Below are 24,444 nucleotides of genomic sequence, written 5' to 3' on the forward strand. Positions count from 1 at the left end.
TCTAGGATAGTGAGCGCTCATCAGACATCAGGTATTCTAGTATAGTGAGCGATCATCAGACACCAGGAATTATAGGATAGTGAGCGCACATCAGACACCAGGTATTCTAGTATAGTGAGCACTCATCAGGCACCAGGTATTCCAGGATAGTGAGCGCCCATCAGACACCAGGTATTCCAGGATAGTGAGCGCTCATCAGTCACCAGGTATTCTAGGATAGTGAGCACTTATCAGACACCAGGTATTCTAGTATAGTGAGCGCTCATCATACATCAGGTATTCTAGTATAGTGAGCACTCATTAGACACCAGGTATTCTAGGATAGTGAGTGCTCATCAGACACCAGGTATTCTAGTATAGTGAGCTCTCATCAGACACCAGGTATTCCAGGATAGTGAGTGCTCATCAGACACCAGGTGTTCCAGGATAGTCAGCGCTCATCAGACACCAGGTATTCTAGGATAGTGAGCGCTCATCTGACACCAGGTATTCTAGTATAGTGAGCACTCATCAGACACCAGGTATTCTAGTATAGTGAGCACTCATCCGACACCAGGTATTCCAGGATAGTGAGTGCTCATCAGACACCAGGTATTTTAGTATAGTGAGCGTTCATCAGACACCAGGTATTCTAGTATAGTGAGCACTCATCAGACACCTGGTATTCCAGGATAGTGAGCGCTCATAAGACACCAGGTATTCTATTATAGTGAGCGCTCATCAGACACCAGGTATTCTAGTACAGTGAGCGCTCATCAGACACCAGGTATTCCAGTATAGTGAGCGCTCATCAGATACCAGGTATTCCAGGATAGTGAGTACTCATCAGACACCAGGTATTCTAGTATAGTGAGCGATCATCAGACACCAGGTATTCTAGTATAGTGAGCGCTCATCAGACACCAGGTATTCTAGGATAGTGAGCACTCATCAGACACCAGGTATTCTAGGATAGTGAGCGCTCATCATACACCAGGTATTCTAGTATAGTGAGCGATCATCAGACACCAGGTATTCTAGTATAGAGAGCGCTCATCAGACACCAGGTATTCTAGTATAGTGAGTGCTCATCAGACACCAGGTATTCTAGTATAGTGAGCACTCATCAGACACCAGGTATTCTAGGATAGTGAGCGCTCATCAGACACCAGGTATTCTAGTATAGTGAGCGCTCATCAGACACCAGGTATTCTAGTATAGTGAGCACTCATCAGACACCAGGTATTCTAGTATAGTGAGCACTCATCAGACACCAGGTATTCTAGTATAGTGAGCGCTCATCAGACACCAGGTATTCTAGGATAGTGAGCACTCATCAGACACCAGGTATTCTAGGATAGTGAGCACTCAACAGACACCAGGTATTCTAGGATAGTGAGCACTCATCAGACACTAGGTATTCTAGTATAGTGAGCACTCATCAGACACCAGGTATTCTAGGATAGTGAGCACTCATCAGACACCAGGTATTCTAGGATAGTGAGCGGTCATCAGACACCAGGTATTCTAGTATAGTGAGCGCTCATCAGACACCAGGTATTCTAGTATAGTGAGCGCTCATCAGACACCAGGTATTCTAGTATAGTGAGTGCTCATTAGACACCAGGTATTCTAGAATAGTGAGCGCTCATCAGACACCAGGTATTCTAGTATAGTGAGCGCTCATTAGACACCAGGTATTCTAGTATAGTGAGCGCTCATCAGACACCAGGTATTCTAGTATAGTGAGTGCTCATCAGACACCAGGTATTCTAGAATAGTGAGCGCTCATCAGACACCAGGTATTCTAGTATAGTGAGCGCTCATTAGACACCAGGTATTCTAGTATAGTGAGCGCTCATCAGACACCAGGTATTCTAGTATAGTGAGTGCTCATCAGACACCAGGTATTCTAGGATAGTGAGCACTCATCAGACACCAGGTATTCTAGGATAGTTAGCACTCATCAGACACCAGGTATTCTAGGATAGTGAGCGGTCATAAGACACCAGGTATTCTAGTATAGTGAGCGCTCATCAGACACCAGGTTTTCTAGTATAGTGAGTGCTCATCAGACACCCGGTATTCTAGTATAGTGAGCGCTCATCTTACACCAGGTATTCTAGTATAGTGAGTGCTCATCAGACACCAGGTATTCTAGGATAGTGAGCGGTCATCAGACACCAGGTATTCTAGGATAGTGAGCGCTCATCAGATACCAGGTATTCTAGTATAGTGAGCGCTCATCAGACACCAGGTTTTCTAGGATAGTGAGCACTCATCAGACACCCGGTATTCTAGTATAGTGAGCGCTCATCTTACACCAGGTATTCTAGTATAGTGAGTGCTCATCAGACACCAGGTATTCTAGGATAGTGAGCGGTCATCAGACACCAGGTATTCTAGGATAGTGAGCGCTCATCAGATACCAGGTATTCCAGGATAGTGAGCGCTCATCAGACACCAGGTATTCTAGGATAGTGAGCGATCATCAGACACCAGGTATTCTAGTATAGTGAGCGCTCATCAGACACCAGGTATTCTAGGATAGTGAGCGCTCATCATACACCAGGTATTCTAGTATAGTGAGCGATCATCAGACACCAGGTATTCTAGTATAGTGAGCGCTCATCAGACACCAGGTATTCTAGTATAGTGAGCGCTCATCAGACACCAGGTATTCTAGTATAGTGAGCACTCATCAGACACCAGGTATTCTAGGATAGTGAGCACTCATCAGACACCAGGTATTCTAGTATAGTGAGCACTCATCAGACACCAGGTATTCTAGTATAGTGAGCACTCATCAGACACCAGGTATTCTAGTATAGTGAGCGCTCATCAGACACCAGGTATTCTAGGATAGTGAGCACTCATCAGACACCAGGTATTCTAGGATAGTGAGCACTCATCAGACACCAGGTATTCTAGGATAGTGAGCACTCATCAGACACCAGGTATTCTAGGATAGTGAGCACTCATCAGACACTAGGTATTCTAGTATAGTGAGCGCTCATCAGACACCAGGTATTCTAGTATAGTGAGCGCTCATCATACACCAGGTATTCTAGGATAGTGAGCACTCATCAGACACCAGGTATTCTAGTATAGTGAGCACTCATCAGACACCAGGTATTTTAGTATAGTGAGCACTCATCAGACACCAGGTATTCTAGGATAGTGAGCGGTCATCAGACACCAGGTATTCTAGTATAGTGAGCGCTCATCAGACACCAGGTATTCTAGTATAGTGAGCGCTCATCATACACCAGGTATTCTAGTATAGTGAGTGCTCATCAGACACTAGGTATTCTAGGATAGTGAGCGGTCATCAGACACCAGGTATTCTAGGATAGTGATCACTCATCAGACACCAGGTATTCTAGGATAGTGAGCGCTCATCAGACACCAGGTATTCTAGTATAATGAGTGCTCATTAGACACCAGGTATTCTAGTATAGTGAGTGCTCATCAGACACCAGGTATTCTAGGATAGTGAGCGGTCATCAGACACCAGGTATTCTAGGATAGTGAGCACTCATCAGACACCAGGTATTCTAGGATAGTGAGCAATCATCAGACACCAGGTATTCTAGGATATTGAGCACTCATCAGACACCAGGTATTCTAGGATAGTGAGCACTCATCAGACACCAGGTATTCTAGTATAGTGAGCACTCAGCAGACACCAGGTATTCTAGGATAGTGAGCGCTCATCAGACACCAGGTATTCTAGTATAGTGAGCGCTCATCAGACACCAGGTATTCTAGTATAGTGAGCGCTCATCAGACACCAGGTATTCTAGGATAGTGAGCGCTAATCAGACACCAGGTATTCTAGTATAGTGAGCACTCATCAGACACCCGGTATTCCAGTATAGTGAGCGCTCATCATACACCAGGTATTCTAGTATAGTGAGTGCTCATCAGACACCAGGTATTCTAGGATAGTGAGCGGTCATCAGACACCAGGTATTCTAGGATAGTGAGCGCTCATCAGACACCAGGTATTCTAGGATAGTGAGCACTCATCAGACACCAGGTATTCTAGGATAGTGAGCACTCATCAGACACCAGGTATTCTAGTATAGTGAGCGCTCATCAGACACCAGGTATTCTAGTATAGTGAGCACTCATCAGACACCAGGTATTCTAGGATAGTGAGCACTCATCAGACACCAGGTATTCTAGTATAGTGAGTGCTCATCAGACACCAGGTATTCTAGAATAGTGAGCGCTCATCAGACACCAGGTATTCTAGTATAGTGAGCGCTCATTAGATACCAGGTATTCTAGTATAGTGAGCGCTCATCAGACACCAGGTATTCTAGTATAGTGAGCGCTCATCAGACACCAGGTATTCTAGTATAATGAGCACTCATCAGACACCAGGTATTCTAGTATAGTGAGCGCTCATCAGACACCAGGTATTCTAGTATAGTGAGCACTCATCAGACACAAGGTATTCTAGTATAGTGAGCGCTCATCAGACACCAGGTATTCTAGGATAGTGAACACTCATCAGACACCAGGTATTCTAGTATAGTGAGCGCTCATTAGACACCAGGTATTCTAGTATAGTGAGTGCTCATCATACACCAGGTATTCTAGGATAGTGAGCGCTCATCAGACACCAGGTATTCTAGGATAGTGAGCACTCATCAGACACCAGGTATTCTAGTATAGTGAGCGCTCATCAGACACCAGGTATTCTAGTATAGTGAGCGCTCATCAGACACCAGGTATTCTAGGATAGTGAGCGCTCATCAGACACCAGGTATTCTAGGAAAGTGAGCACTCATCAGACACCCGGTATTCTAGTATAGTGAGCGCTCATCATACACCAGGTATTCTAGTATAGTGAGTGCTCATCAGACACCAGGTATTCTAGGATAGTGAGCGGTCATCAGACACCAGGTATTCTAGGTTAGTGAGCGCTCATCAGACACCAGGTATTCTAGGATAGTGAGCACTCATCAGACACCAGGTATTCTAGGATAGTGAGCACTCATCAGACACCAGGTATTCTAGTATAGTGAGCGCTCATCAGACACCAGGTATTCTAGTATAGTGAGCACTCATCAGACACCAGGTATTCTAGAATAGTGAGCACTCATCAGGCACCAGGTATTCTAGTATAGTGAGCGCTCAACATACACCAGGTATTCTAGTATAGTGAGCGCTCATCAGACACCAGGTATTCTAGTATAGTGAGCGGTCATCAGACACCAGGTATTCTAGTACAGTGAGCACTCATCAGACACCAGGTATTCTAGGATAGTGAGCGCTCATCAGACAGCAGGTATTCTAGTATAGTGAGCACTCATCAGACACAAGGTATTCTAGTATAGTGAGCGCTCATCAGACACCAGGTATTCTAGGATAGTGAGCACTCATCAGACACCAGGTATTCTAGTATAGTGAGCGCTCATCAGACACCAGGTATTCTAGGATAGTGAGCGCTCATCAGACACCAGGTATTCTAGTATAGTGAGCGCTCATCAGACACCAGGTATTCTAGTATAGTGAGCGCTCATCAGACACCAGGTATTCTAGGATAGTGAGCGCTCATCAGACACCAGGTATTCTAGTATAGTGAGCACTCATCAGACACAAGGTATTCTAGTATAGTGAGCGCTCATCAGACACCAGGTATTCTAGGATAGTGAGCACTCATCAGACACCAGGTATTCTAGTATAGTGAGCGCTCATCAGACACCAGGTATTCTAGGATAGTGAGCAGTCATCAGACACCAGGTATTCTAGTATAGTGAGCGCTCATCAAACACCAGATATTCTAGTATAGTGAGCACTCATCAGACACCAGGTATTCTAGGATAGTGAGCGCTCATCAGACACCAGGTATTCTAGTATAGTGAGCGCTCATCAGACACCAGGTATTCTAGTATAGTGAGCGCTCATCAGACACCAGGTATTCCAGGATAGTCAGCGCTCATCAGACACCAGGTATTCTAGTATAGTGAGCGCTCATCAGACACCAGGTATTCTAGGATAGTGAGCACTCATCAGACACCAGGTATTCTAGTATAGTGAGCGCTCATCAGACACCAGGTATTCTAGGATAGTGAGTGCTCATCAGACACCAGGTATTCTAGTATAGTGAGCGCTCATCAGACACCAGGTATTCTAGGATAGTGAGCGCTCATCAGACACCAGGTATTCTAGGATAGTGAGCACTCATTAGACAGTCTAGTGTAGTGAGCACTCATCAGACACCAGGTATTCTAGGATAGTGAGCGCTCATCAGACACCAGGTATTCTAGGATAGTGAGCACTCATTAGACAGTCTAGTATAGTGAGCACTCATCAGACACCAGGTATTCTAGTATAGTGAGCGCTCATCAGACACCAGGTATTCTAGGATAGTGAGCACTCATCAGACACCAGGTATTCTAGTATAGTGAGCACTCATCAGACACCAGGTATTCCAGGATAGTGAGCACTCATTAGACAGTCTAGTATAGTGAGCACTCATTAGACAGTCTAGTATAGTGAGCGCTCATCAGACACCAGGTATTCCAGGATAGTGAGCACTCATTAGACAGTCTAGTATAGTGAGCACTCATCAGACACCAGGTATTCTAGGATAGTGAGCGCTCATTAGACACCAGGTATTCTAGTATTGTGAGCACTCATCAGACACCAGGTATTCTAGGATAGTGAGCGCTCATCAGACACCAGGTATTCTAGGATAGTGAGCACTCATCAGACACCAGGTATTCTAGGATAGTGAGCGCTCATTAGACACCAGGTATTCTAGTATTGTGAGCACTCATCAGACACCAGGTATTCTAGGATAGTGAGCGCTCATCAGACACCAGGTATTCTAGGATAGTGAGCACTCATCAGACACCAGGTATTCTAGTATAGTGAGCGCTCATCAGACACCAGGTATTCTAGGATAGTGAGTGCTCATCAGACACCAGGTATTCTAGTATAGTGAGCGCTCATCAGACACCAGGTATTCTAGGATAGTGAGCGCTCATCAGACACCAGGTATTCTAGGATAGTGAGCACTCATTAGACAGTCTAGTATAGTGAGCACTCATCAGACACCAGGTATTCTAGGATAGTGAGCGCTCATCAGACACCAGGTATTCTAGGATAGTGAGCACTCATTAGACAGTCTAGTATAGTGAGCACTCATCAGACACCAGGTATTCTAGTATAGTGAGCTCTCATCAGACACCAGGTATTCTAGGATAGTGAGCACTCATCAGACACCAGGTATTCTAGTATAGTGAGCACTCATCAGACACCAGGTATTCCAGGATAGTGAGCACTCATTAGACAGTCTAGTATAGTGAGCACTCATTAGACAGTCTAGTATAGTGAGCGCTCATCAGACACCAGGTATTCCAGGATAGTGAGCACTCATTAGACAGTCTAGTATAGTGAGCACTCATCAGACACCAGGTATTCTAGGATAGTGAGCGCTCATTAGACACCAGGTATTCTAGTATTGTGAGCACTCATCAGACACCAGGTATTCTAGGATAGTGAGCGCTCATCAGACACCAGGTATTCTAGTATAGTGAGCGCTCATCAGACATCAGATATTCTAGTATAGTGAGCACTCATTAGACAGTCTAGTATAGTGAGCGCTCATCAGACACCAGGTATTCTAGGATAGTGAGCGCTCATCAGACACCAGGTATTCTAGGATAGTGAGCACTCATTAGACAGTCTAGTATAGTGAGCACTCATTAGACAGTCTAGTATAGTGAGCGCTCATCAGACACCAGGTATTCTAGTATAGTGAGCGCCCATCAGACACCAGGTATTCTAGTATAGTGAGCACTCATCAGACACCAGGTATTCTAGTATAGTGAGCACTCATCAGACACCAGGTATTCTAGTATAGTGAGCGCCCATCAGACACCAGGTATTCTAGTATAGTGAGCGCTCATCAGACACCAGGTATTCTAGTATAGTGAGCGCCCATCAGACACCAGGTATTCTAGGATAGTGAGCACTCATCAGACACCAGGTATTCTAGGATAGTGAGCGCCCATCAGACACCAGGTATTCTAGTATAGTGAGCGCTCATCAGACACCAGGTATTCTAGTATAGTGAGCGCCCATCAGACACCAGGTATTCTAGGATAGTGAGCGCTCATCAGACACCAGGTATTCTAGGATAGTGAGCACTCATCAGACACCAGGTATTCTAGTATAGTGAGCACTCATCAGACACCAGGTATTCTAGTATAGTGAGCGCTCATCATACACCAGGTATTCTAGTATAGTGAGCGCCCATCAGACACCAGGTATTCTAGGATAGTGAGCGCTCATCAGACACCAGGTATTCTAGTATAGTGAGCACTCATCAGACACCAGGTATTCTAGTATAGTGAGCGCTCATCAGACACCAGGTATTCTAGTATAGTGAGCGCTCATCAGACACCAGGTATTCTAGGATAGTGAGCACTCATCAGACACCAGGTATTCTAGGATAGTGAGCACTCATCAGACACCAGGTATTCTAGGATAGTGAGCGCTCATCAGACACCAGGTATTCTAGTATAGTGAGCGCTCATCAGACACCAGGTATTCTAGGATAGTGAGCGCTCATTAGACAGTCTAGTATAGTGAGCACTCATCATACACCAGGTATTCTAGGATAGTGAGCGCTCATTAGACAGTCTAGTATAGTGAGCACTCATCAGACACCAGGTATTCTAGGATAGTGAGTGCTCATTAGACAGTCTAGTATAGTGAGCACTCATCAGACACCAGGTATTCTAGGATAGTGAGCGCTCATTAGACAGTCTAGTATAGTGAGCACTCATCAGACACCAGGTATTCTAGGATAGTGAGCACTCATTAGACAGTCTAGTATAGTGAGCGCTGGTGAGATGCGGGGCGATGTGAGGCACAGACATGTCCGCAGTCTCACCAAGTGCATGAAGGCCACACACTGCAGCAAACCCTCTCCAGTAACAGATCACACAGCACTCAGCTCTACTGCAGGAAGGTATTGATGGATCTTTTATCCTTATTTTCTTGCGGCAGAATGTCCACGCGGAGTCCCAGGGATTCTGATTGGATTCTGCTGCGCTGTTCACATGATGGAATTTCCGCAGCGGATGTTTCTACCACGTAAATCCCGATTCCAGCGTCCACAGAAAGGATAAACTATTTACCAAAACTTGTTCAGGGAAAAGCTTCCCATAGTAACCAATCAGATCTCTTCTTTATGTTTTCAGAGGCCGTGTTAAAAACGAAAGAAGCGATCTGATTGGTTTCTATGGTCAATTGCTCGGCACAGGTTTTGATAAGTCTCCCCCTAAGTGTATAATGGTCTCCGGCTGACCAGCCTTTTAACCCCTAAGCAGCCAAAACTTATCAACCCTTTCATTGCCCATGACCTATGACAATGTTACACAAACACTCCATTTTTGGTTCTGGTCTCCAAATTGTCGCCTCCTCTGACCTGTTTTGGTGAGTACTTGTGTCCCCATGAAACAACAAATCTGGAGCATCTTTTCTCCTATCTGTGCATTATGCAGTTCCTCTGTTATACCTCCTGGAAATGAATGAGGGTCTATTCACACGGCGGAATTTTCGCTTGCCGAATTCCGCCTCAAATTAAAGCCCTTAGACTTCTATGGGATTCCGCACTCCCATTCACACTTCAGAATTTTCGCTTGCGAAATTCCGCAAGGCCACCAGCTCTGAGAGAGAGTGTGCGCTGTAGACGGCGTGCGTTCCATTAGTTGCTATGGTAACGCTGGAGATGCAGAGTACAAAATTGGGTGTGTCTACAAATAAAGGAATCGAAGAACCGCCCATAAGTGACTCCTTTATGTACCAGTCGGTTCCGTGACGCCATGGTGGATGCCATGATTGAACCTGTTCAATGTTTTTGTTGATTCAACTCGGAAATGTTTTGCTGTCAAGTGCATTTTCGAGCGGTGCTATGGAATGTCCGCTCGGAAATTTTCAGTGCTGACATTCCACCGTGTAAACATAGCCTTAGGGCTCATGCACACAAGCGCATTTTTGTGCAGATTTTCCACAGCTTATCTGCTGCTTTTTATTTTCAGCTGCTTATTTTCTGCTATTTATTTTATCATTGACTTAACAGCAAAAAATAAGTAGCAGAAAAAAGCTGTAGAAAATAAGCAGCTGAAAATAAGCAGCAGAAAATCCGCAGCAAAATCCCCACTGAAATCCACAGTAAAATCCGCTCGTGTGAATGGATCTTTGGGGTGCGTTCACACGTGCGTCTTTTTGCTGCTTCAGATTTTATTGCCCATTGACTTCCATGGTCAGAAAAATCTGCTGCCTCAAATCTGCAGCATAAAATATGCATGTGTGAACGCACCCTCAGGGTGCGTTCACACGTGCATATTTTCTGCTGCAGATCTGCTTCAGCAGATCTTGCTACCCATTGACTTCAGTGGGTAGCAAAATCTGCAGCAGCAGATCTGCAGTAAAAATACGCACATGTAAACGCAACCTAAGGGTACGCTCACACGAGCGGATTTTTTTGCGGGCTTTCCGCTGCGTATTTGAAAGGGGGCGGGCTCTTCTCGGGTGTCCGCAGCAGATTTTCCACGGCGGAATTTACGCTGCGGAAAATCCGCCGCAAGCCCCATTGAAGTCAGTTGGGACTGGGGCGGATTTTCCGCAGCGTAAATTCCATTGCGGAAAATCTGCTGCGGACAGCCGAGAAGAGCCCGCCCCCTTTCAAATACGCAGCTGAAAACCCGCAAATAAATCCGCTCGTGGGAACGTACCCTTAGGGTACGTTAACACGAGCGGACCCACAGCGTACTTTACGCTGCAGATCCGCCACTGACGGACCGCTGCATGGTGGCTTTACATGTGCCTGCTCGGAGCGGCAACACTGCCATGTGCAAGCTGCCGTGCATGCGCGGTGTACTCGCACACATAGCGGCCGGTCCCCATGCTCCATGAGCAAGGCCGAGAGCTGCTGCGATGTGCGAGTATGCTGCACATCGCAATGTATCTGCTTGTAGCGGCGTATTGCCGCTCCGAGCAGGCACATGTAAAGCCACCATGTAGGGGTCCTTTAGCGGCGGATCTGCATCGTAAAATATGCTGTGGGTCCGCTCGTGTGAACGTACGCTTAGGGTGCGTTCACATGTACAGGATCTGCTGCATATTTTTGCTGCATATTTTCTTCAGCTGATTTTGCTACCCATTAACTTCAACAGGTAGCAAAATCATCTGCAGAAAATATGCAGCAGGATCCTGTGTGTGAACGTACTCTTACTCAGAAACCTAAAAAAGAGGGCGTGGTCATCGGGGGGGGGGGCCGTAATTGGGTGTGTCTAGAAATAAAAGGAAGCGTGTTCCCTACATTTTCGGGGGGAAAAATGTGGCGGATTTGAGTTTTGGAAAACCCCACAGCTCAGAACATGCGTAAAAAATGCAAAATTGTGGCAAAGATACAATATGGAGGAAAACATTAGTAAATACTGTGGAAAAAAACCTGTCCGGAAAAACAACCCACAAAGAAAACTCCACTCTTAGTAAATGAGGCCCACTGTGTCTGTTTTCAGCTAAATAGTAACACCCAGTCGTCAATTTATTTAATACATTTCCAGGAGGAACAACAGAGGAGCCGCACAGTGCATAGGTGAGAAAAGAGGCTCCGCAATTGTTATTTCACTAAAGAATATTTAGGAAAACATTGTAATGCCAGATGTTTACATCATAAATAAAAAGGAAAAAAGGTGATTTGAAGCAAATCTTTCTGAATTATATCTTTTTATAGATGTTATGTTGAGTTCTATCTGAAACACGCATAATATTTGCGGTTTGAAGCGTCGTTTATATATAATAGTTTTCTTTAGCAAATTTTCAGGTAGTGACAAAGCACAGACATTGGTGGGATATAGAGATTTATTGTGTGGTATTTTTTTCTTTCATATATATATTTTAAATCTCCAGTAAAGCAATACAAATAGTAAGTGATAAAAAGAAGCATAAAAATACCATGGCCGAGTATCTGACAACATCAAGGAGAAGTAATGGGACATCTAAAAAGAAAAGAAAAACACAAACATAATGGGAGTCAATCCCAAAACCCAATAAATCTCCCCACAGGCATCTACTGAAAATAAGCAGCAGAAAATAAGCAGACATGATGATCACGTTGACAGAGGGAGATGATTATTATTGACCATCCAAGTAGTGAAGAATCTCTTAGGGTCTATTCACACGACAGAATTTCCGCTTCAAATTAAAGCCAATAGACTTCTATGGGATTCCGCACTCCCATTCTTACTAGTAGTGCGGAATCCCATAGAAGTCTACGGGCATTAATTTGAAGCAGAAATTCTACAGAGTGAATGGGAGTGCGGAATCCCATAGAAGTCAATGGGCTTTACTTTGAAACGGATTTCCGCCAGCGGAAGTTCAGACGTGTGAATGGGAGTGCGGAATCCCATAGAAGTCTATGGGCTTTATTTGAGGCGGAATTCCACAAGCAGAAATTCAGAAGTGTGAATGGGAGTGCAGAATCCCATAGAAGTCTATGGGCTTTAATTTGAAGCAGAAATTCTGCCGTGTGAATAGACCCTTAGGCTATGTTCACACGTCAGAATGTCTGCACGGAGAATCTCAGTGCGGACATTCCGGACACTGTGGTGCACTGGCATAATATGCCGGTGCTAGGACCGCGCAGGAAAGCGCCCGTCTCATAGACGCATATGCATTCCGTGCGTACTCCCCACAAAGAATGAACGTGTTCATTCTTTGTGCGGACACAGAAAATGGAATTTCCATGCTGGAGACATCTGGCACCGAAATTCTGCCGTGTGCACAGCCCAGCAGAATTCTGTTAAATTTAATGGGGCTCTGCTGCAGCGGAATCTCCGTACCAGATTCCAATGCAGAATCCAGCACGGAAATTCTGACATGTGAACATAGCCTTGGTCTCCTAATCTGTGAGGGTTTGATTATCAAAGAAAGAGAAGGGACAGAATCCTGCGCCCATAATTGCAGATCGCTCTTCGGTGCGGCTGCCGTCCATACATGGAGAAGACGTTTAGTAGGAACAGGCAGTCGATCTGAACTCGAATCCCTAAATATTTGAAATAAGGAACACTCGGGTTAAACGCACTCCCAAAGACATTGAGAAATATCCACTTTCGGCAGAGAACATTTAGGAAAACGGGTTTCCAAAAGAAGAAATTTTGGCCATCAATGTAGGAGAAAAATATGAAAGATCATAAGAACCAGTGATTTGTAGCCATCATAAGGCAGTTGTTACGCCGAGCGCTCCGGGTCCCCGCTCCTCCCCGGAGCGCTCGCAACATCCTCGCAACTGCAGCGCCCCGGTCAGATCTGCTGACCGGGTGCGCTGCGATACCGCCCCCAGCCGGGATGCGATTCGCGATGCGGGTGGCGCCCGCTCGCGATGCGCACCTCGGCTCCCGTACCTGACTCGCTCTCCGTCGGTCCTGTCCCGGCGCGCGCGGCCCCGCTCCCTAGGGCGCGCGCGCGCCGGGTCTCTGCGATTTAAAAGGCCACTGCGCCACTGATTGGCGCAGTTGGCTTAATTAGTGTGTTCACCTGTGCACTCCCTATGTATACCTCACTTCCCCTGCACTCCCTCGCCGGATCTTGTTGCCATTGTGCCAGTGAAAGCGTTCCCTTGTGTGTTCCTAGCCTGTGTTCCAGACCTCCTGCCGTTGCCCCTGACTACGATCCTTGCTGCCTGCCCCGACCTTCTGCTACGTCCGACCTTGCTCTTGTCTACTCCCTTGTACCGCGCCTATCTTCAGCAGCCAGAGAGGTTGAGCCGTTGCTAGTGGATACGACCTGGTCACTACCGCCGCTGCAAGACCATCCCGCTTTGCGGCGGGCTCTGGTGAATACCAGTAGCAACTTAGAACCGGTCCACTAGCACGGTCCACGCCAATCCCTCTCTGGCACAGAGGATCCACCTCCTACCAGCTGAGCCGTGACAGCAGTAGGGTATTTGGTTTTTCCGTGGTCATGAGCAGGTCTTGTATGAATAGGTGGGGTAGTTGAGATGTCCACCTTCCTGGACCAGGAGATGAGTTGTCCAAGTGGTTAAAGGGGTATTGCGGGTTTATACATCTTATCCCCTTTCCAAAGGGGACCCCCGCGATCTCGGTGCAGCCCCCGGCATCCTGTGCCGGGCGCTGCTTCCAAGACGGGGATGTGACATCACGGTCACGCCCCCTCGTGACAGGGAAGTGTTTTCGCGGTCACGGCCCCTCGTGATGTCACGCCACGCCCCCTCCATTCATGTCTATGGGAGGGGGCGTGACAGACGTCACACCCCTTCCCATAGTCATGAATGGAGGGGCGTGACCGTGATGTCACTTCCCCGTCTCGGAAGCAGCGCCCGGCACAGATTGCGGTGGGACCCCAGTGATCATACATTTTATAAGATTTATAAACCCGGAATACCCCTTTAAGTAACTTACAGAGGAAACTTCAAGCGAATGGACGATGCTTAGCCATGACTGAAACAATGTTCACGGAGTCCCAACTACAATACTGACTTTACATAGTGTCTGAGATGGATATGATAAGAGTGCCAACCATCCAATGGAGAAGACTTGAGAAGCCTCAGGAAAAAATATATCTCTAGTACCATGTTGGGCTCCTTTAACCTGGACACAAGATAAGATATAATTGGAATACATGAAGGCTTTAGGACCCTGTTGGGCACCTCTAGCCTGGGTAAAAGATGAGATACAGTTGGGATACATGGAGGATACAGGTTCCTGCTACACATTTGTCAATAGATGTTACAGCTGAACCTGTAGATCCTGCAGACTCATAGGTTGTGGCTATTAATGCTGGATTGGCAGTAAATCTGACAGACCCTTGCTGTGTGTGGGCGGCCATTATCCTGCTGGAAGCCATCAGAGGTGACACATGGTCGCAGGATGTCCTGTACATATCACTGAGCTGTAAGTGTCCCTTAGATCACTATTAGGGGTTCTCGACTGTTGCATGTGATAACTCCAGGGTTGTTGTTCACGACACCGCTGAAGATGACGTTGGCTGCTGTCAATGGACGGACATGTAATGGGCACCGTGCCACCAAACTTCTTTCTGCTATGTTCTTGGAAATGGTCTGGGAGAGACAAGGAGTGTAATAAAGAGACAGGGGGTGTAATGAAGAGACAAGGGTTGTAATGAAGAGACGGGAGTGTAATGAAGAGACGGGAGTGTAATGAAGAGACGGGGGAGTGTAGTGAAGAGACGGGAGTGTAATGAAGAGACGGGAGTGTAATGAAGAGACGGGGTGTAGTGAAGAGACGGGAGTGTAATGAAGAGACCGGGTGTAATGAAGAGACGGGAGTGTAGTGAAGAGACAGGGAGAGTAGTGAAGAGACGGGAGTGTAATGAAGAGACGGGGTATAGTGAGGAGACGGGAGTGTAGTGAAGAGACGGGAGTGCACTGAAGAGATTGGGTGTAATGAAGTGACGGGGCGGGTGTAATGAAGAAACAGTGCATGCAATATAGAGACGGAGTGTAATCAAGAGACAGGGGAGTGTAATGAAGAGACTGGGAGTGTAATGAAGAGACAGGAGTATAATGAAAAGAAGTGGCGTGTAATGCAGAGACGGGGTTGTAAAGAACAGACTGGAGTGCAAAAAAGAGACGGGGAGTGTAATGAACAGGCAGGGGGAGTATAATGAAATGAAGTGGTGTGTAATGCAGAGACAGGGTTGTATTGAAGAGACAGGTGTAATGAAGGGACAGGGGGAGTAATGAAGAGACGGGGGGTGTTAAAAAGAGACAGGGGAGTGTAATAAATTGTCGGGTGTAATGAAGAGACAGAGGGAGTAAAATTAAAAGAAGGGGCCTGCAATGCAACGACGGTGTTGTAATGAAGAGACAGGGGAGTGTAATAAAGAGAAAGGTGTACTGAAGAGACGGGTGTGTAATGAGACGGGAGTGTAATAAAGAGACGGGGAGTGTAATGAAGAGACTGGGGTTGTAATGAAGAAACAGGAAGAGTGTAATGAGACGGGGAGTGTAATGCGACGGGGGGGGTGTAATGAGACAGTGGGAGTGTAATGAAGAGACAGGGGAGGGTAATGACGAGAAAGGGAGGGGGGGGGATAATGAGACTGGGGTGTAATGCAGAATGTGGAGAGTAAAGAAGATGTCCCCTGTGTCTGGATGGACAAGGAAACTATGGGAGATGCTCCTGCATGTTAGCAGATCCTCTCTATTGGTGATCTGTTTGGGCCGCCTGTAGCCTGTTCTCTGTGTGCCCTCACATAACCACTGCTCCCCATATCTCCTAACATCTTGGTCAAAATGGCCTAGATGGGGGCAGTTTATTGAAATGACCATCCTCCTTCTCTCACTCTAATGATTTTGCCTTCTCTCTGTCAACTAGAAAAAAAAAATCGGTGTGATAGAGACATCTAAAGTAGTCACCGATCTCTTACCAAGAGGTACACTACATAACAGTAGCCTCGGAGAGTCTTTTTTTTTTAATAGGGCAAACACAGTCTGCCTGAGACATAACTGCATGCCAAGCATCTGGGTGCATTATTGTTTTGTCAATAAGTGTATATACCCTGGGATACTGGCACAAAGGTATGTCGACATATACCACACCATCGTGGACTGAACGTAGTGACCACCAGACAGAATTTCATCCTTTAAACTCCATGACGTCCGGTATCATACCTTTTTATCTTGAACGTATCAGCAAAACCTTACACTGAATGGAGCCAAAAAAAAAAGTTGTTCGAAATGAAGGTTATAACTAGTTATTTGTCTAAAGAGAAACATTTATAGGTTATTTCTAAATCATGGACGAGGAGAACGGCTTGTGGTAAGAAATTCTCAATTATAAGGCAGAAATCCTGAATACGAGAGCGTGAAGAAGTGGTACAAGAATGCAAAATGGAGGAAAAGTCTGAGTATCTATTACAGTGCCACAATGAAGCCTTTTATAATTGGGCCAATGCTGTATATGAAGGTCAACCCCAGTTAAGCTATAAGCATGAATGGGTGAAACCAATGGAAAATCCACCGAACGGAAACCAGCTCTGATACTGTGGATTTCACTTACACACAAAGGAAATTTAAGCAGTGGAATCTATACCTGCACCAGATGATCCTCAGCTGTCAGTCAAGTCCATTGTGAAGCCCACAAATTCTGGATCTGCGAGTAGTAAAAAAAAAAAAAATTATTATATCCAAACAAAAGCAGATTTTTAGCAAGAAACCATTATTGGTTGCAGTAAACCCTTATTGTTGTGTGGCTTCTTAGAAGGTGAAAAATGTAAAGAAAAGTACAAATTTAGTATCAGATCTCAAATGTCACATGATCAAGGGATTAAGTGGAATGTTGGTCATGTATGACCCAACCATGAGGTTTCAGCATAGTAAATCCGTGTGTCCAGAGTACAGTCAGCGTTACCAAAGAAACACCAGCTTTAATATCTACCTTTATGGTACCATAGGGAACCATCATGCGATGGCAGCAACAAACCAAGGATCTTAAAGGACCCTCCAACAAGGAGACACAATTTTATCTCCGCTATACATCCTCTGCATGGAGCTCAATCACAGACTGTTACATACAAAATACATCAATAAATGACAATTAAATGTATGTCCCTTTATTTATTCACATAATGTAAGCTTTTTCGTAGTATCAGCCAATGATGTGTAGAAACGGGCTTGGATTTTTAGATTTAGGTGAATGCAGGAGGTTTTACCATTACAAGTACTTACACTATATTTCTTTCTGACAGGTCTTTGAAAAGGTCATCACGGATCTAGAAGAGGCTGAAAAATTCTTTAAACTACCATTAAAAATAAAAGGTTGGTTAATAAAAACATAAAAGAGAACAAAAATGAGCAAGTGTTTACGTGTGACAGAAGAGTCCGTGTCAGATGAAGAAGAATGGAATATTATTGTTCATAGTAAACAGACAGAATATAACCTAAAGAAACATACAACAGCGGAGTCACAGGAAGGAGAAAGCCCATTAGACATTGACCTTCGTGACGATAGAGATCTGGAACGCAACCTCTCATGTGAGAACGTTCATATAGGATCAGGCTTACAAGATGGAGCCACATATCATACCCAACAATATCCATCTGATATTAAGGAAGAACTAGTTCAAAATGATGCAGAACCTAGAATTTATAAATCCCCAGATTATATACAATATTCATCTACTTGTATTAAGGAAGAACCTCTTCTACAGAATGGACAAATCCTTAAATATCCCAACCTTTTTACACCCTCTGATCATACAGAACATCCGTCTTCTTATATTAAGGAAGAACCAGCCTCATATGAAGGAAAGAAACTTCCAGATAATTCAGACAATATACAGTATTTATGTCCATATATTAAAGAGGAACCCCCCTCATATGATGGAGGATATGTCACAGACCACACTGTCTGTACAACCACAGATCATACAGGACAACATCCACCGGCTTGTATTAAGGAGGAAAATGTCATAGACCCCAAAATGTATGTAGTGGCAGATCATACGCAATATCTATCTAATGCAGTGAAGCAGGAATTAGATATGTCTCTGGATCATACAGAAGGAATTAAGGAGGAACCAGCTCCTTCTCCTGAAGATGAAAATCTTGTTCCTGCAGACATCCAAAAACACGGAGATCGAATTAAAGAGCCATCGAACCTCTGGGATGAAGGGAAATTTACAGAGAACAGTATTAATTCATTTACGATTACCGGGGAGTATATAGAAGGACTCGATCTGACAGATGAGAAAAATAAGCCCTCAGAAGTGAAAGCTGCATCTCCATCCCGAGAGACATCAAAGACCACCTATACCTGCCCTGTGTGCAAAAGAGGCTTCAATAACCACGGTAACCTAGTAAGACACCGGGAGACGCACAAAGGAAAGAAAATGACGTGTGTGGAGTGCGGGGCCGACTTCTGCAATAAAACTGATCTCTCTGTGCACGTACGGACGCACAAAATCAGCAGAAGTTTATATTGTTCGGAATGTGACAAGATATTCGCCAGCAACTCTCATCTTATCATCCACGAGAGAATTCACACAGGAGAGAAGCCGTTCGCTTGCTCGGAATGCGGGAAATGTTTTTCCAGCAAGTCTAATCTCGCCGAGCACATGAGGGTCCACACGGGATCTAAACAATTCTGTTGCATGGTGTGCGGAAAATCTTACGCACGCAAAGACAACCTGGTCAGCCACCAGCGAATTCACGAAGGAGAAGTGACCTTCACGTGCTCTAAATGTGGTCGCTGCTTCGTGGACGAGCACAAGTTTATCCGACATCAGAAATTTCACACGTTGGACAGACCCTTCCCTTGCAACCTTTGTGGGAAGCGTTTCACCCATAAGGCTCTGCTGCTTAGACACGAGCGGACGCACATGGACACGAAACCGTCTGTGTGTTCAGACTGTGGGAAGTGTTTCCCGAAACAAGGTGAACTGGTGAAGCATCAGAGATCTCACACCGGAGAGAAACCCTTCACTTGTGTCGAGTGTGGGAAGTGTTTCGGCACGGGATCGGGTCTAATAAATCACAAGAAGATACACACCAGCGAGAAACCTTTTGCATGTTCTGAATGCGGTAATAGATTCAAGCAGAAGAACAACCTGGTCAGACACCGTAGAGTCCACACTGTACAGAAACCGTATACTTGTGCTGACTGCGGGAAAGGATTTACCACCAAGTCAAACTTCAACATCCATCAGAGGATTCACACTGTGAGGAGACAACTCTCCTGCCCCCAATGTGGGAAACATTTCCCATATAAAAGCAAACTAAAGGAACACCTGGAAAGTCACGAAAAGCCATGAGCCCCAAATAAACTAAAATAAGACTGATGCTTTAAAGGGGTACTCCCATGCCCCAACCTTCTGAACATCCGGTTCAGAAGGCTTGGTGCAGCGGTCACGAAGTCACGGCCACGACCCCCTCCATTGATGTCTATGGGAGGGGGCGCGACGACCGTCAAGCCCCCACCCATAGACTTTAATGGATGGGGCATGGCCGTGACTTCGCGACCGCTGCACCAAGCTTTCTGAAGCGGATGTTCAGAAGGCTGGGGCACAGGAGTACCCCTTTAATCCTTCATCCTCATATAGTTCTAGACATTAGATACAAACCCTCAACCTTCCAGCGTTCGGTGGTATGGATGCAGTTTTGCCCGATAATTCTACAAACATGTCTGACAGGCTTCATTAGACACCAGTTTTTCGGCCCCTGGGTGCACTCAATGCATTTGGGAAAGTCTTCACATTTTGTTCTGTTGCTCCCTGTGTTTCTCCATTCTTATTTTGCTCTCAATGCCTAATAACAACAAAGAATGTTTGATTTGTTTTAATAATTAAAACATTCAAATTAATATTGCACATGGAAATAAGTATTCATACCCTTTACTCAGGACTGAAGCCCCTTTGGCAGCTATTACACCCTTCAGTCTTCTTGGAGATGAGGCCATAAGGTTTACACACCTGGATTTGGGGATTTTCGGCCATTCTTCTCTGCAGATCCTCTCAGCTCTGTCAGGTTGGATGGGGACCATCTGTGGAAGACATTATTAGGTCTCTTTAGAGATGTTCCATTGCATTAAGGCTCTGGCTGGGCCACTCAAGGACATTCACTTGTTGTCTAGTTGGAAGAGGAATGATCAGCCCAGTCTGCGGTCCAGAGTGCTGAATCAGGTTTTCATTAAGAATATCTCTGTACTTTGCTCCATTTAGCTTTCCCTTAACCCTGACAGTATACCCATCCGCACAGCATGATTCTTCACTGTAGGGATGGTATTGGGCAGGTGATGGGCAGTGCCTGGTTTCTTCCAGACATGATGCTGCCCCCACCATGATCACTGTAGCGATGGTATTGGGCAGGTGATGGGCAGTACCTGGTTTCCCCCAGACATGATGCTGCCCCCACCATGATCACTGTAGGGATGGTATTGGGCAGGTGATGGGCAGTGCCTGGTTTCCTCCAGACATGATACTTCCCCCACCATGATCACTGTAGAGATGGTATTGGGCAGGGGATGGGCAGTACCTGGTTTCCTCCAGACATGATGCTGCCCCCACCATGATCACTGTAGGGATGGTATTGGGAAGGAGATGGGCAGTGCCTGGTTTCCCCCAGACATGATGCTGCCCCCACCATGATCACTGTAGAGATGGTATTGGGCAGGTGATGGGCAGTGCCTGGTTTCCTCCAGACATGATGTTGCCCCCCCATGATCACTGTAGGGATGGTATTGGGCAGGTGATGGGCAGTGCCTGGTTTCCCCCAGACATGATGCTGCCCCCACCATGATCACTGTAGGGATGGTATTGGGCAGGTGATGGGCAGTACCTGGTTTCCCCCAGACATGATGCTGCCCCCACCATGATCACTGTAGGGATGGTATTGGGCAGGTGATGGGCAGTGCCTGGTTTCCTGCAGACATGATGCTGCCCCCACCATGATCACTGTAGGGATGGTATTGGGCAGGTGATGGGCAGTGCCTGATTTCCTGCAGACATGATTCTGCCCTCACCATGCTTCACTGTTTTTTGTAAACTTTAGGTGGCTTTCAATAGTTAATTACTGAAGGGAGGCTTCTTTCTGGCCACTGGCCAGAAAGACCAGATTGTGGAGGCTGCAGTGATGGTTCTGCGGATCTTTTTCCCATCTGCACACTGGATCTTTGGAGGTCAGCCAGAGTGGATCTCGTCTCTTACCAAGCCCCTTCTCCCCCTATTACTTAGTTTGGTGGGACGGAAGTTCTAGGAAGATTCCTGATTGATGTAAGAATTATGGAGGCTTCTGAGCTTTTGCAGCAGAAATATTTTTGTCCCTTCCCCAGATCTGTGAATCCACACAATGCCGTCTCTGAGGCCTACAGGCAGTTCTTTCCGCCTCATGGCTTGGTGTTTACTCTGATATATATTGTCAGCTGTAAGACCTTATGTAGATAGGGCTGTGTCTTGTCCAGTCAGGTGAATTTACCTAAGGTGACTCCAATCAAGGTGGAGAAACATCTCAGAGATAATCAGGACAAATCGGAGGAGCCAAAGCTAAAATATCATGTGTCATAGCAAAGGGTCTGAACACTTATGTGCTTGTACAATTTTCATTATTTATTTCTAATAAATTGACAGCACTTTCTAACATTCTGTTGTCACTTTCTCTTTATGGAGTATCAAGTGCAGAATGATGAAGGAAGTAAATTTTATTTATTTTTTTAACTTAAAGGGGTACTCCACCCCTAGACATCCTTTGGAGCAACATAACAAAATGTAAAAAAAAAAAAAGTTTCTGAAGACTTCCCTAATGCATTGTGTGTGTGTGTGTATATATATATATATATATATATATATATATATAATAATGTTCAATTGGCCAACCATACCGTAAATATTGGATTATTGTCAGAGTGATGAAGCGGTCTCTTTGACCAATCATTGTCTATTTTACCTGATGTCTCTCATTTCTATGGTCTGGTTCATTTCACTTAGTCATTATGTTATTTACATTATTGTCCTACCTGATATCAGATCATTGGCCGGACAAAGCCTCACAATGTCTGCCGCATTATTGAATTGATTCCGACAAGTGTAAAGAAAGATGAATAAATCTACAGGATGAATTGCCGGATCTCAAGCAGTGGAAGCTGGTTTTGTTCAGAAAAAGATGTTTTGCGTCAGAATTGCATTAAAGGGGTACTCCACCCCTAGACCAAAGGATAAGGGATAAGATGTCTGATCGCGGGGTCCCACTGCTGGGGACCCCCACGATTTCCATGCTGCATCCGGCATTCGTTTAGAGCGTCAGGTACAGCGCTGGAATGCCAGGGGTGTGACGGCCGTCACGAGCGGGGTGTGGCTGTGACGTCATGAACCTATGCCCCGCATCGCCAGTCATTTGGCACAGAGCGAAGTTCACTCCATGCAACAGATGTCTGGGGTGCCACAGGCGAGATCAGACATCTTGTCCCCTTATCCTTTGGATAGGGGATAAGATGTATAGGGGAGTACCCCTTTAATTCTATGAAATTATAGCAGCCGCACCTTACATGACATCAGAGGTCATGGAGAGTGGGACTACTTTATATCGAGATTCAGATTTGGCAATTCATACTGTAACTTCTCTCGTGTTATTGACCTCCGCGGGGCATTGGTGACACATACATCTTCTGTGATGACAATCATTTTTTATCTATTGCTTTTGTTTTTGTCTTATTGTTACCAGCATTGTTACCAGGGCGTGTATATTCTAAATCTGAAATGCAATATAAAGCAGATCTGATCTGTGTTGTCCCTCAGCCATTACATCTCTCCACCTGATTAACTTCAAGGCCTTGGTGATTTCTGGAAAAAAAAAAATCTTAAATGTATCTTTTTAAAATTCTGGAGCAACTTAAAGGAGATCTCCGGCACAATATAATTTGTCCCCTATCCACAGGATAGGGGATAAGTAGCTGATCACAGGGGGTCCGACCACTGGGGCCCCCTGCGATCACCGGGACCAGGTGCTCAGTGAGAAGCATGTGCTGCAGCCAACACATGCTCCATTTACTTCTATGGGAGCACCGAATAGACCAGAGTACAGCTCTCGGGCATCATCGATTCTTTGATAGAAATAAATGGAGCGCGTGCCGTTTCACTGAGAGCATCGGGGTCCTGTTCCGGTGATCGCGGGGGGCCTCACTGCGAGCCTGAGACAATTACGATCTGGAGATGGATGTGATGGAGGTCCCATAGACTTGCCCATAGATCGTGATAGTCTTGGGCTCAGAAGTTGCCCAAGATATCCTGCCGCCAGAGCTTTGACAAATTGATAAAAATTTGACATAAAATGAGAAATTATTACTATGTATGTATGTCGGCTACTTTTGTCTCCTGCAGTCACTCTGAATTATGCCATGAATTGTATCATAAAGTCCTCTTAAGATGAGCAGTGCATTGTATTCCTGATGAAACCACTGATCTCCAGGGTCATTGCAAAGTTTGACCTGATATATACTCCGTCTGTGTCTGAGAATGTCTCCAAGAAAAAATCCCATGTTCATGGGCAGCCGAAGACCGGGCACCCTGAGTTCTTAGTCTGGGTAGTAAGTGGCCACAGATGACATTGTGGGTTGTGAGATTACAATACATTCAATTTTTTTTTTTTTTGCATTAACAACGTTTATTGAGTACAAGGCACTTAAACCAATACATTCAATATTTAAGTTCTGATTTATTCTATAAATCTCTGTATTAGGTAAATAATGTGACATCTATGTCTGATTCTGAATGGCAACATCACATCCATGTATTTTTTTACGCTCATCCAGAGAGTTTAATGTCATTTCCACATGATTGTTCTACATGGAGAAGAAAGCATCCACGTTCCTGTACCTGCCAAAACACCATAAACAACCATACAAGTCTTAGCCTACAAATGAACTCTCTATAAATAAAGGCCTAGTCTCCTGTGGTGGG

The 24,444-nt window shown here is 45.4% G+C and overlaps 2 protein-coding genes across 4 annotated transcripts in view; both read left to right on the forward strand.

The window, feature by feature from the left end:
- Positions 1–24,444, forward strand: part of LOC130282607 (zinc finger protein 271-like) — a 330,526-nt gene that overhangs the window by 116,119 nt on the left and 189,963 nt on the right. The gene's annotated exons all lie outside the window — the stretch shown is intronic.
- Positions 1–24,444, forward strand: part of LOC130282616 (zinc finger protein 883-like) — a 61,001-nt gene that overhangs the window by 29,130 nt on the left and 7,427 nt on the right. Inside the window, exon 4 of one of the 3 annotated variants that reach the window (XM_056531041.1) lies at positions 17,746–19,867. The exons of the other annotated variants lie outside the window; for them this stretch is intronic. Coding sequence (XP_056387016.1) covers positions 17,848–19,809 — 1,962 coding nt within the window. The 5' untranslated portion in view covers positions 17,746–17,847 and the 3' untranslated portion in view covers positions 19,810–19,867. Of the gene's footprint in view, positions 1–17,745; positions 19,868–24,444 lie in introns of those variants that run through there. 3 annotated transcript variants of the gene reach the window in all.

This window comes from Hyla sarda, chromosome 7 (assembly GCF_029499605.1).
Source record: "Hyla sarda isolate aHylSar1 chromosome 7, aHylSar1.hap1, whole genome shotgun sequence".
Lineage (NCBI taxonomy): Eukaryota > Metazoa > Chordata > Amphibia > Anura > Hylidae > Hyla > Hyla sarda.